Source organism: Poecilia mexicana, unplaced genomic scaffold (genome assembly GCF_051168715.1).
Source record: "Poecilia mexicana isolate PSO_F unplaced genomic scaffold, ASM5116871v1 scaffold_3, whole genome shotgun sequence".
Classification (NCBI taxonomy): Eukaryota; Metazoa; Chordata; class Actinopteri; order Cyprinodontiformes; family Poeciliidae; genus Poecilia; species Poecilia mexicana.
In genome coordinates, this window is record NW_028263372.1 from 10,014,023 (window position 1) to 10,027,417 (window position 13,395).

At 38.7% G+C, this 13,395-nt stretch overlaps 2 protein-coding genes across 3 annotated transcripts; one reads left to right on the top strand and one right to left on the bottom strand.

Moving 5' to 3' along the window:
• Positions 1-700: 700 nt before the first annotated feature.
• Positions 701-5,623, bottom strand: mrpl46 (mitochondrial ribosomal protein L46). Of its 2 annotated transcripts, none has more exons than XM_088004138.1 (4): positions 5,333-5,623; positions 4,869-5,064; positions 4,431-4,592; positions 701-1,056 (listed from the first exon to the last, which is right to left on the bottom strand). In XM_088004138.1, the coding sequence occupies exons 1-4, from the start codon at positions 5,591-5,593 to the stop codon at positions 809-811; spliced, it is 867 nt and encodes a 288-aa protein (XP_087860264.1). In that variant the 5' UTR covers positions 5,594-5,623; the 3' UTR covers positions 701-808. The 2 variants fall into 2 exon arrangements, with proteins under 2 accessions (XP_087860264.1, XP_014865033.2); XM_015009547.2 differs by having other exon boundaries at positions 4,431-4,601; positions 5,333-5,620.
• Positions 5,624-6,326: 703 nt separating this feature from the next.
• LOC106931419 (isocitrate dehydrogenase [NADP], mitochondrial-like) lies at positions 6,327-13,056 on the top strand. Its single transcript, XM_015009545.2, has 12 exons — positions 6,327-6,414; positions 6,995-7,272; positions 9,148-9,239; positions 9,362-9,527; positions 10,054-10,214; positions 10,331-10,474; positions 10,574-10,710; positions 10,835-10,986; positions 11,078-11,190; positions 12,280-12,377; positions 12,458-12,550; positions 12,639-13,056. Exons 2-12 carry the CDS (start codon positions 7,152-7,154, stop codon positions 12,721-12,723), a joined length of 1,362 nt encoding a protein of 453 aa, XP_014865031.2. The 5' UTR covers positions 6,327-6,414; positions 6,995-7,151; the 3' UTR covers positions 12,724-13,056.
• The last annotated feature ends 339 nt before the right edge of the window (positions 13,057-13,395 follow it).

The following is a 13,395-nucleotide window of genomic DNA, read 5'->3' on the forward strand; positions in this document are numbered from 1 at the left end:
TTTCTTCTCGGATACAGAAACTTTAACGTACATTTCTTCTCATCTTAAAATGTTCATCATGAGCTTGAATATATAATTTTGAGCAGTTTTGGCTGACACACAGTTAAATTCAAACTTGTTTACCCGGTTTGAAAATCCAACGGGGTTGTTTTCCACAAAAGGCCCTGGAGAAAGAATGGCTCAAATGAAATATTAAGAGCCCTAATATAATATGAAACTGATGCAGGTATAGAATCTTTTACACCTGCTGCTGAAAGAGGGAACGACTGACAACCTTAACACTGAACTGTATGATAAAGTGATGAGTAATGAGTGATGCATCACTTCCAGAGGCTTACAACTGGTTGATTTATTGCTTAGAGAATGAAGCTGTAGATACATCTGACAGAAGTAGCCGTCATTGTCCCACTGCAGAGAAATCCCACTAAAACTTTTTATTTCTTGTTTTGTTTGGTCAGTTATTCCCTCTGGATTTTGGTCTAACTTTTTTTTTTTAAACTTTCGAACAGTTGTTATGGTGCATAACTGTAGCAACAAGGTACTTTTTTTTTTTTTACAACAGGTAGAGGCTTGCATCACAAAACCTCAACACCTGAACTTTGACCTCAAATTTCAGTTGAGTTGAAAAGGAGAAAGTTCAAAGTACCTGTTCCACTGAATGCTGTGGGCAATGATTATATCCAAAACTTCAGACAGAGACTTACGAGATCATGTTTTATTGAACAACAAAATATTTACTGACAGTGAATAACAGTTCAGCGACAAACGGTAACAATGTTAGCTTGATGCATATTCTCTAAGTCCCTGGTCACAGGTTGAGGATGAAGCGGCCGACATTCATCATGTATGCTGGTTTCAGATATTTCTGCAGCTCGCCCTTCTTCAGCCAAAGCAGAGACGCGGTCGGAGCGCTTCCCGGAGTGCCGTCAGCCAGGATGGCTTTGAAGAAGAACACCTTTACTCCGACTGAGTTCTCGGTCCGAGCGGCCTTGGGCAGTTTGTACTTGTAAACTCCGCAGGGAGCGTTGCCGAGGAAAGTCGCCTTGACGCCGGCTGCTGTGGACGGGAGGACACGGACGTGGAGTTTGACCAGGGAGGCAAAGGGGGTCAATCATGCTCTACGCTGTGCTTGGTTTGCGTTCTTTCTCGGTTGCTGCTTGAATTTGCACAACATTTTTTTAAAAATCTAATCTCGTATCATGCAAATCCCCAGACGGCTCAAGAAGAGAGCAAAGCACCAGCGCTGCCTTGTTATAGATGCGCCGCTCCCCTATGAGTCCAGCTTTATTAAAAATGGATCAACTGAAAGACACTTTAAATAAAACCCTCCACTAAACACTACATTCTAATATCAAGGTCTTCATAGAAAGTGTTTGATGGAGCGAACCCTTGCTAAAAGCTGCACAGCAGTTTAAAGCAGTCAGTCAAGTGCTTGATTAGCTTGTAGACTTTGCAGCTTAGAGGCTTCCTCCAGCTGCACGCCAACAACTGCAGCTTTGTTTTAAATCTCTGTTGTGTTAAAGATCTTTACCAAGTCAATGAAAATATTTGCAGCCGGAACTTTATTCTGGATTTAATCCTGTTAACAGACTGGATATTTAGCGTGAGTGTGTGAAGTAAAATTCAGCGTATTAGCAGGAGAAGAAAGGATTTGTAGTGCTAAGACGAGCTTCAGGCACATTAAACAAAACTAAACGTGTAGTTTTTAGCATAGTGTCAACGTGAACTAAGAATTTAAAATGAGTAATAACAGATGAATTATAACTGATTCTGAATTTCTTTTCAGGAATTGTTATAAACTAAACACTGAATTTGCTGAAGAACTGCAGGGCAACAATGCCTTTCTTCATGACATATAAAATACTAAAAAATAGTTTGAGAAACTTAATTTCTCTACTTGACTGTCGCTAAATTTACACACTACCTGTTCAAACACATGGAAGAACTGTGAGGTGCAGCAGTGATGAATTTGGGCTGCTGTTTGTAAAGTTACACAGTCAAACATTAACAGTAGTAATTTGGATTATATAACATGTCCTACGATAAGGCTAAATAATTTTTTTCAAAGTCATATTTTCACCATGCGATTTATTCATTCATAAATGGCACAGTTTCTAAATAAATATTTCATTAGGAAACAAATATTTAGTTGGAGACCTACATATTTATTTAGCAAGTGAAATTTTAGTTTATCAATTTAATATTTAGGTTGCTAAGTAAGCACTTAGCTCCATGTTAAATATTTACTTTGCAAACTAAATTTGGCTTATCTACTAAGCCAAAACTAACTAACTAATTAAGTATTTAGCTTAGCTAGCAAAATACTTAGCTTTGAGCTAAATATTTAGTAGCTCTAATGTAAATAATATAGTTAAAGTTAGCTCCAAACTAACTTTGGAGCTAAAGCTAAAATGATTAGAGCTAAATATTTAGTTTACTAAATTGTCAGCAAGATAAATATTTACTTAATAAGGTCTGGTTAGCAATAAAGCAATAAATTAGCAAAAAAAAAAATATTGCCAAGTAATTATTAGCAATAAAGTCAGCAAACTAAATATTTAGCTTCTAAATAATACTTACATAGCAAGATAACTATATTTTATAACTATATTTATAAATGTATAAATCACACAAGATATTTTAAACTGAGAATGATATAACCTTGATCAAGGTTATATCTATAAAATCAGGGTTAAACTGTTTCTGTGCAGCTGTAGCTTGCAAAATGGACTAATGCAGAAGTGGTGCAAGATTGTCCAAGGCGATATATCATGTACTTGAAATGCTAACATTAGTTTTCCCAGCTTCTCAGATTCTGCAGTCCACTGCCTGCTGCAACTTAGACTGCTGATCAGTGTTTTACACAATGCCACCTAAAGAAGGGGAAAAAAAACCCTGAAGTTTGTGGTGTTTAAAAAATAGTCAATCTTTAACACACTTGGTAAAACAAGGCCACTGTATCAAGCTGTAAAAAAATAAATGCAGTAGGAATGCAGTAACTTACATTCTGCTTGCTCTCAGTGACTAAAATGTTCTAATTGTATTGTATATTTTTTTTAAATAAAAAAAATATATATATTTTTTTGTATGTGTAAAGTATAATTTTTTACAGCTAATTCTCTTTAATCATAAGGGATACATTTGTAATCAGCCCCTTTTATTTTTAAACCCATAAATAAAATGTAGTTCAGCCAATTGCCTTCACCAATTGTAAACGGATTCTGCCTGTTCTGCTCTATAAAGGCTTCAGAGGTCAGAGATCAAACATCACCAAGACCAAGAAATACAGCAGACATGTCTGGGAGAGAAGTTTAAATCAGGTTAAACTATAAAACTATGAACATTTCAGAGAGTGTTGTTTATCATCTGAAAATGGAGAGAGTATGGCATGTGTGTTTTCTGTTTCTGCAGGTGTGCCCCAGGGTTGTGTATTAAGGCCCCTGTTATTCAATATTTCCTTTCTGCCTCTTGGCCACAAGTTCTGGAAATGTAATATTAACTTTCTTGGTTTTGCAGATGACACCCAGCTCTACATTTCGTCCAAAACCAACACCTCCCTTCCTCCTATTTGGATTGGTTCTCCGCTGATTTTCTCAAACTTAACTTGAATACAACAGAAATGTTACACTGTGACACACATTTAATCTTCCCAGTTTCTACATTAATATTTATAACTTCCCTTCAGGATGTCATACATGGGAGTACTCTCGCAGCTCAGTCTCATTAATTACATCACTTGGTCTGCATACTTTTACTTCCTCCTTCTTTGTCCCTCCATGATCTCACACTCCTTCAGAGCTCAGCTTGGTTCATAACTTGAAGTCCCTCAAGAAAATACCTTACTCCAGTTCCTTAACAGCTTCACTGGTTACCCATGGAAGCTAACGGATAAACTTTAAAATGTAAATGCTCACGTTTTAAGTGCATTCATAACCTTGGCCCTCTTTATGTATGTAACCGGCTTCGCATTGCCACTGCTTCCTGCTCTCTCAGATCTTCGTCTGCCACTCATCTTATTGTTCCTTTCGCCCGTCTTATCACCACGGGGAGTGCCGCTTTCAGGCTGCTCCTCGCCTCACTTCCTCCAGTCATTAGGAATATAAATTCTCTCCCCTTATTTTAGTCACAGCTCTGAAACACACCTGCTCACACTGGCTTATTCGCTTTAAACCCGGACTTTAACTCTCGTCAAATCTTATGTACTGATTTGCCGTTTTTAATAAACTGTTTTGTTGATTAAATATTTATTTTTTTCTTCTCGAACATGCATGATAAGGGAATAACATTATGAAGTAAAGCTAAAAAAAAATTAACTTCAAATAATACTGACCCTTTAAATTTGGGGACATGTTAGCGTTAGAGAAACTCAAAATGCTTTTTAAAGACGGTGTAAACAGACTAAAAACAAAGATGTGGTAGCCTTGTGGTACCTGTCACGGAGTTGAGCGCTCTCTCCGCCGTCTGTCGCAGCGTTTCTCCCTCCTGCCACGCAGCCTGAGGCAGCAGCCACAGCTTCTCTGCTCCTACCTGCTGCTCAGCCAGCAGCACCAGACAGTCGGCCAGGCAGCGTTGCACAGAGGTCAGGTCCTCGTCTATGTCGGCTAAGTAAAAATAAGGGAGAGAGATGGGAGACCTGAACGTCCGCTGGGCCAGTGAGAATAGATTGTACTCTAACTTTCAGAATGTCACAAGAAGGAAAATTCTTATTAAGGGGGAAAAAAATTCATCCGTCTCATAAAATTGACCTAATTTTCTTCCTGTTTTCCGTTAATAAATTATCAAACTTTTTTTTTTCTTTCAGGAATGTTCCAAGAGCGCTGCACACCCAAGTGACTTCTTGACTTTTAACGGTACTACCTTCCACTGACCTCTGACCCTTGGAGCTGGCTGGAAGTTCTTTAACCTCTGCTCCCAGCTGTCCTCCAAGTCCTGAGTCATCATAATCTCTTGGTCACCAAGGTCCTCGTCCGAGTCATAGTCGTCAGCCTGCCTCCGACTCATCCTCTCCGCGTCCTCCATGAGCCGCAGCTCATGGTCCGACAGCATGCTTTTCTCCAGCTCCATCTAGGGTGAACATTGTGTTTAAGATTACTTTTGTTAAAATTTTATGTTACTATTTTTTTTCTGTGCAAGCTCTGACACATATTTCCGAAAAGCCTATGTGATGTATGAAATAGCTTACAAAAAGAGGAAAAACTTCATGTGGACGGAATATTTTCAAAGTGTAGTTTCCCTATCTTCCACAAGATGTCAGTTCTCCATCCATCAGGTCACAGAATCCCCTGGACACTTTTTCAAGCAGAACTTTGTCTTTTGATCCCCAGCGGCTCACCTGCTGCAACATCTGCTTGAAGCGCTGCTCTATCGGACTGCAGTCCGCTGTAATGACGGGTAACCTCTGAAGACACACCGCGGCCATCAGAGACCAGGGAGAAGTCGCTCTGTCCACTGCAGTACTGACCCGAGGAGTCGCTCTGTCAATAGAAGTGACGGAAAACCGGCGACATGCCCCGCTTCCGACAGCTGTCCTACTAAAATAACACAAAAGCTGAGAGAAGGACCGACTCGCCATCTTTCTACAGGGCGCAGCCATCTTCTTTCGTTGGGTTCAATGTGTGTTCGGAAAAACGGGTTGTTAGGCGTTGCGGTACAAAACACTGAATTTAAAATGTTGGCCTTTTGAAAATAAAGTCTAAAACTTCGTCGTGTTTTTCTTGAAATAAAATACTCTCAATTAATGTACATCACTGTCATAGTTTTATGGCGCTCTCTGACTCTATGTAAATATTAACAATGAAATGTTAATATTTCCGAGGCTTCTTTATGAACCTGAAGGTTGTGGTTTCTCAAAATTACCCACAATTCCAAGCGCCATCTAGCTGCAGAAACGGTGGAGCTCCAGTGATAAGCGGAAATCAGTGCAGCTCCTCAGTAAATCGGAAAAAAAATGTCAACTCTGGTTTTCAAATGAATTATTATATTTATTTATTATTAGTTATTATGGACCTACTCAAGACATAAAACTAATGATGACATAGGAAAAAAGAGACGGAAAAATAGGCGTATGTGGTGACTATTAATAATAATTAAATCAGTCGATCAAATACTGTATTAGCGGAAATAAATTATATTGATTTAGTTAGTAAGTAGACTCATAATTGTAAGCAAATGTATGACTAAATTCATGCTAAGAATGTACAAAATTTTATGGATTTAAAATTTGATTAGTGTTTAATCTGTATTGACATTTAACATTTGCAGAAACGTGACGGAGTGAGCGCTCTTAGCAGCAAGCTATCTTTTTCTCCGGTAACCTTGTCAACAAGAATCTAGTCAGTTAGCATAAAATTAACAACTCATCATGAACACTTTGAATACTTTGTCCACTTTGTACCGTGAAAAACTTTAGTCTTTGTAAGTATATATGTGTTGAAAGACACTTTGATGTGTTGTTTTTTCTTTAGTTGATAAAATGTAGAGCACATGCACATAATCTGATCTGTGAGCGTTGCGTTAAGATATGTGTATTAGCTAGAAATTTTGTTGTAGTTGCAAAATGCCCATTTATAAAACATCTTCAAATGCAAACCTAACAGTCCTTATTATTTGTTTTTCTTCTGCTGTCTACTCAGTTGTTGTGAGGACAGCACAACAAACAGCAATAATTATATATTTATTTTTACTTGAAAATTATTTTGACACTTTAAAGTGGATCATAAATCCAATATGGTAAAAAAAAAGAGGAAAAAAAAGAGGGGCAGGTGCTGCTACATAAGGACATCCAATGTTCTGTGAGTTTATATAAAACAATGAAATTAAATTTTTGGTTATATGCTTATACTTCTTTTTTATTATTGAAAAAGTCTTTCCTGCTTACATTGTTTCTGTTATACCTTGCAGTTCATTTTGGGTCAGCTCTGCTGTTTATTTGCTTTTTGTTTGTTTGTTTTTAGAGGTTTGACGTTTCCTATTTGACGCAAAGCTATTTCCGCAGACCACTGGAGCTCCGCCGGTGAGGTCGCCTGCAGGTGCGCGTGAACCTGTCCTTGTGCCTGCCGCCAGGTGCGCGTGGCCCTGCTCTAGTAATTGCAGGCAGACACTCTTTGATCGAGCTGCGTCGTCTGTGACCGTACATCTGTCCTCTTCCAAACATGGCGGGTTACCTGAGAGCTCTGAGCACCGTGTTAAGGAGCGCGGCCGCTCCGCTGTCATCGAGCCCCGCGGCGCTATCACCATCTGCCGTCTGCATTAAAAGACAGCAGCAGAGGGACTGTAAGTCAGCTTCCTACTGAAACTCCAATATTTCGAAAATACACTGCTGCTGTTTGCTCTTGTTGCTTAGGTTCATAGCATTACAGTGCACTTGGACATATTTGTGCCAGTTGTGTGATTTTTATTATTATTATTATTATTTAAACGGTCCCAATGTGACTCTGAAAAAAGAAAAAGAAAGTTTCTTCTGTTTGGCGACCAGCCATTGATGAATCACATATAAAAGACTGCTAACACACCAACAATGAATGAGTTCATTCATTGCTTGTTTAAGAAAAAGGAAAAAAAAGGAAGAAAATACCAAAACTAACCTGTCAGGTGCTTAGAAACAGTGAAACTATAGAACATTTTTATTCAATGTAAAAGATAATTTTTTCATAGATTAAGTGCAACCTGCCTTGTCTTTTCATCCACTCATGTAATAAAGGCTATTATAGCCCTCATATAGCCTTGAGGTCACAGGGTGAGATAGCTTGACCGCATTCATAGCTTCATATATAAAACCTGTCGTACACACCCTGAGAGTTGCATTTGAGTTATTTAAAAAGAAATGAAGTGTCATTATCTTTTGTTCGGTATTTCCAACAGGTGTCACAGGATGTTTCCTACATTTCTCTGCATTAGGAATCTTTGGACTCTCCAAAGGCAGGGAGGATTTATGATTTTCAGAGTTTCCCTCTTGCTAATAAATCTTCAGTGACGGTGTTGACTGTGTGCAAACTTTGACCTTTGCTACCATTTACCCTTCCTATGTCCTTGTGTAGCTTTAAAAAACTTACATTATCGATGGCTAAGATTGTTTGATTTGTAGACCTTATAGTATTAAATTGACTTTTCACAATTGTGATGATGTGATAATTGTATCCCTGTGTTATTGCTTTGGTTAAAGAATTGGGGTGTTAATACAACGTGACAAAATATAAGGCTCATGATGAGGAAATCACTGATCATACTTTTTCTCCAATTCCAGTTTCGACCGATTTTTCCTTTCCCTAGTGACATTAAAAATAGGACTGCAGATTAAGATTATCCATATTTATTAATGAAAGCAAACCTTTATCTGAGCTTATCAAAGTCACAGCATTGATACATTTATGGAGTGAAAATGGTCAGTGGGAAGACATTGTTATGGAGGACTGATCCTGCCAAAATTGACAATAAGTAAATAAGTAAAAGAGAAAATAAAACTGTAAACAAGCACGTAAATGAGGAAATCAAATTCAAAATAAATAATTAAACATGGAATAAGCTACTAAATATATGATTAAATAAAACTGAAAATAAATACATTTAGGGAAAAAAAAAGTGGAGTTGTAATTATTTATTTTAAAATAGTCAACTCCAAAAACTACGGAGTTGCATTGTATTTTAATTTCAATGTAGTATAACAAAATTTAAAGAAAATAATAATATGCAATTGAATGAGATTTGAGACTTTCTTTTGACTCTTTATGTCCGTAATTCATAAAGGTAAGGTAAGGTAATTTTATTTATATAGCACATTTTCAGCAACAACGCAATTCAAAGTGGTAAAAATACTTGACCTAAGATAATTTGATATGCCACGGTTTAATGGTTTAAGTACATGTGTATTAAATGGTGTGCCTACAGATAGGAAATGCAGAAAGGGTTGAAATGGTGGCATATTGGGGCAAATAGATCTGGAGCTGGTGGAAGTTCTTAGTTTTGTTTATTTGTTAGTTTGTTTAAGTGTCTGACCTGCAGATTAGCAACCAATCAAGACAAAATAGTCCCATTCTGATCTGTTGGTCTTTAAGAGTTGGTCTTAAATAGAAATTTCAACTTTAAAAGTCTAAAATTTTACCAGCTTAACTTTAAGAGAAACCTCGTTAGCTTTTAATTTCTATTTTTCAGATTCAACAAAGCGCATCAAAGTGGACCAGCCGGTGGTGGAGATGGACGGAGATGAGATGACCCGCATCATATGGGAGTTCATAAAAGAGAAGGTAGAGCCTGTTGTAGTGACTGATGTCAAACCTTTTCGATTAAATCTGTTTAAAAGCTGCGTGACTTTGAGTTTTCTGTGTTGCTTTTGACTCCAATCTGGGGAAACCAACCCTTTGTTTAGCTCATCCTACCAAATGTGGAGGTGGAGCTGAAATATTTTGACCTGGGTCTGCCCTATCGCGACCAGACGGACGACCAGGTCACCATCGACTCGGCTCTGGCTACGAAGAAATACAGCGTGGCCATCAAGTGTGCCACAATCACGCCTGACGAGGCCAGAGTTGAAGGTGAATCTGAACATGTTATTAAGTTGTTGAGTCAACGCCAGATTTGATACGTGTGCAGCTGCATTTCCACTGACGATATATGACCGAAATTACAAAATAAATTTGCTTAGTGAAGACACGGCGATTTAAAGAAAAAACTTATTTGATGAAAAAGATTTTGTGCTAGGATGAAGTGGTTTTTTGGTTGTATCTAAATTAGCGTATTTTGCAAAAACCGCAATGGAAACACTTCTCTCATTACAAGAGTCTTGTAATCCACAACCGGATGTTACTGCTGCTGGAAAAGATGACGACAAACAGTGGTAGGAGGATGATGTTTTTTAATGACTTATCCGATAAACAAACGTATTCAAGTCTGATTTTTAACTGCGTTTTGTATTTAATGGAAACACTGCAATTGTGAAATCTTGTATTTTCGACAGCGGAATATTGACAAAGCTTTGTGCACATGTGTAATGGAAACGCAGCTTCTGATAAAGTTTTGTGGTTTAAATTCTCAAACACATGCTGCATTTTCCTATTTTAGAGTTTCGCCTTAAGAAGATGTGGAAGAGTCCCAACGGCACCATCAGGAACATCTTGGGTGGCACGGTTTTCCGTGAGCCAATCCTGTGTAAAAACATTCCTCGTCTCGTTCCTGGTTGGACACAGCCCATAACTATTGGCAGGCATGCCTTTGGAGATCAGGTGTTTGAAAAAAAAAAAAATATATATATATATATATATATATATATATATATATTTGTATTATTTCTTCTCAGGAGGATAGCAGCTAAATGCTTAAAATGTTGAAATGCTCTCAGTACAGGGCAACAGACTTTGTTGTGGACAAACCGGGGAAGTTCAAAATGGTTTTCACTCCAGCGGATGGAAGTGACCCCCGGGAGTGGGAGGTCTACGACTTCCAGGCTGGAGGCTGTGGAATGGGAATGTACAACACGGATGAGGTCAGAGCACATTACAGGATCTGAAATGTGGCCAATCTCATCTCTATATTTGGTATTCGATTGTTGATTTATGCTGATTTTGATATCTTCATCACACAGTCTATCAGTGGCTTTGCTCACAGCTGCTTCCAGTACTCCATCCAGAAGAGGTGGCCTCTGTACCTGAGCACCAAGAACACCATCCTCAAGGCCTACGACGGCCGTTTCAAAGACATCTTCCAGGATATATATGAAAAGTAAAAGAAGCAGTTTCTCTGACTTTCTGCATTTCACACAGACAGTATTCTGTCGGTACAAATCCTGTATTTCTTTCCAAACCACTTTGCATCTGATCGTTTTTTTTGCCACGTCCTCCTTCAGGTCGTACAAGCCCGAGTTTGACAAGCTGAAGATCTGGTACGAGCACCGACTCATTGACGACATGGTGGCCCAGGTTCTGAAGTCCAGCGGAGGATTTGTTTGGGCCTGCAAAAATTATGATGGAGATGTGCAGTCAGACATTCTGGCTCAGGGTCAGTGCTCTACAACAAGACCATGAAGTCAGGCAGCGCCGTTTCTTATTCCTCACGATGACGTTTATTTCTCTGTGCGTGACGTACGCAGGCTTTGGCTCTCTGGGTCTGATGACGTCGGTGCTGGTATGTCCTGATGGCAAGACAATAGAGGCAGAAGCTGCTCATGGCACCGTCACCAGGCACTACCGAGATCACCAAATAGTAAGGCTTCCAGATCAGTATGAAGGACGGGCTTTACCGTGGGGGAGAAGAAAATTGTACTATTTTTTATTTCCATTCAGATCTTGTTTTGAGTCAATCAGAGGTTTATGATAAAGATGGGACAAAAACACGTTGCATTAAATGACATTTTCTTAAAAAGGAGACCAGAGACTTCCATACAAAGTATAAAAAAAAGAAACATAACCCTTTTTCTTTACTGTGGTCAAAATAAACATTTCCTGTTTTAGGGCTAGCCAAAATTGTGCCAATAATTTGTCCAAACCCTGGAATGATGAGAGAGATATTTAACGTGTTTGGCCATGATGAACACTGCTACATTTGGAGGAAACGGAAACTCGAAAACACGTGTAGAGGGTCTGGTACACTTCGTAAGATGGATGACGTCACGAGGAATGTGCATTCTGTGGAAATATTGAAGACCAATACATACTTGGCAAAGAAAGAGACATTTGTTCTCTTGAGTTGCAAGAACAAAGGTTTATTTCTTTTCTTACCAAGACATTTCCCAAGAACTCGGACATCAAACCCTTAGGATGTTCTTGTAGGTCTCTCTCGATGCAGCACCTCTTGGTGTTTGAAAGCAACAGATAAAGGGTAAATGAACTGAACTCATCTAGTGTTTTTCCAATAATTTTAACCACTCAAAGCCCTTTACACTAGAGTCACGTTCACCCATTCACACACACATTTATCCACCGATACACAGATCGGTGTGTGACTTGGGATTAAGTGGGTAACTAGTCATATGCCCCTTGGTTAGTTACAATGTGGCTTAAGGACAATGAAATCAGCTGCTGGAGTGGCCATCGCAAAGTCCGGATATCAATCTCATTGAAAACATGTGAACAAGGTGGCCAACCAATCTGGTTCAGTTCAGGAGGAAGCTTGTGGAAGGAAACCCTGAATTTTTGACCCAAGTCATAAACGTTGAAGGAAACTTTTGCAGACATTCATGTCATGTCACAACAGTAGGAGTGGGAGAAAACGTTTAGTGTGTTTTACTATAGTATGTAAACACATGGTTTCTTAAGCTAATGCTCTCTTTTAACAGATTGTTTTTCTTTGTAGGGCAAACCGACCAGTACCAATCCCATCGCTAGCATCTTTGCCTGGACTAGAGGACTAGAACACAGAGGAAAACTGGACGGAAACAAAGATTTAATACAGTATGCTGTTTTCCCCCATGCTCGTCTTCATGTAATTGTGCGCCTCAGCATTTTCTATAAACCACATCTTTGCTCCTAAGGTTCTGTCAGACATTAGAGAAGGTGTGTGTGGAAACGGTGGAGAGCGGAGTGATGACCAAAGACCTTGCAGGCTGCATCCACGGCTTGGCTAAGTGAGTTTGAATTTTCATTTTCTTTCCAGAGTGTGTGTTGGTAAATTTTATTTATTGTCCCCATGATCACGTTTTTAAAAAAATATAGTGTCAAGCTGAATGAACACTACATCAACACAACCGATTTCCTGGATGCCCTTAAAAACAACCTGGACAAAGCTCTGGGAAAGTAAACCGAGGACGTCATCAGATTTTGAAGAATTCTCCATGTTTTTACCTTTTGCCTGAATGACCCCTTGTATATGAATGGATTGTATATTTTTGATAAACAATTGTGCCTTTTATTTTACTTCCTGCTCAGTGCCAGCACTCTTCCAGCTTTAAATGCCTTTATAGCCTATAAAGCAGATAAGGCCACAATAGAAATGAAGGTTAATGTTAACTTATACTGACTTTGACAGGAAAGTTTCAGGCTTATTTAACCAGCGGTAGTGTCAGAACAGAGTGCAAGTCTGAACTATGTATGCAGTATCAACATTAATATAAAAAAAATGTTAAGAACAAAATGGTGTTACGTCTCCTTTTTCTCTGATCCAGATTATCGGGGCAAAAATATCACAGACATATACAGAAAATTTGACAAATTGCAGATGCAGTGTTTCACCAGCAGATGTCGACATTACGAAGCTGGTGAACTTTCAGAAGCGGGTTGAGGCCACTGCTGGTGAAGCAGAATACATGGTTACCTTTAATCTCTGACTCTTGCCTGATCTTATTATAATTTGAAATAGATGAAGTTCCTTCAAGGCCGTCTCAACAGACTTCCAAATGTAAGGCCAGCGCACTTCTCAGATATGAAACCAACTTTTTTTTTTTTCATTTCAGTTCATTTTTTAGTCATTTGG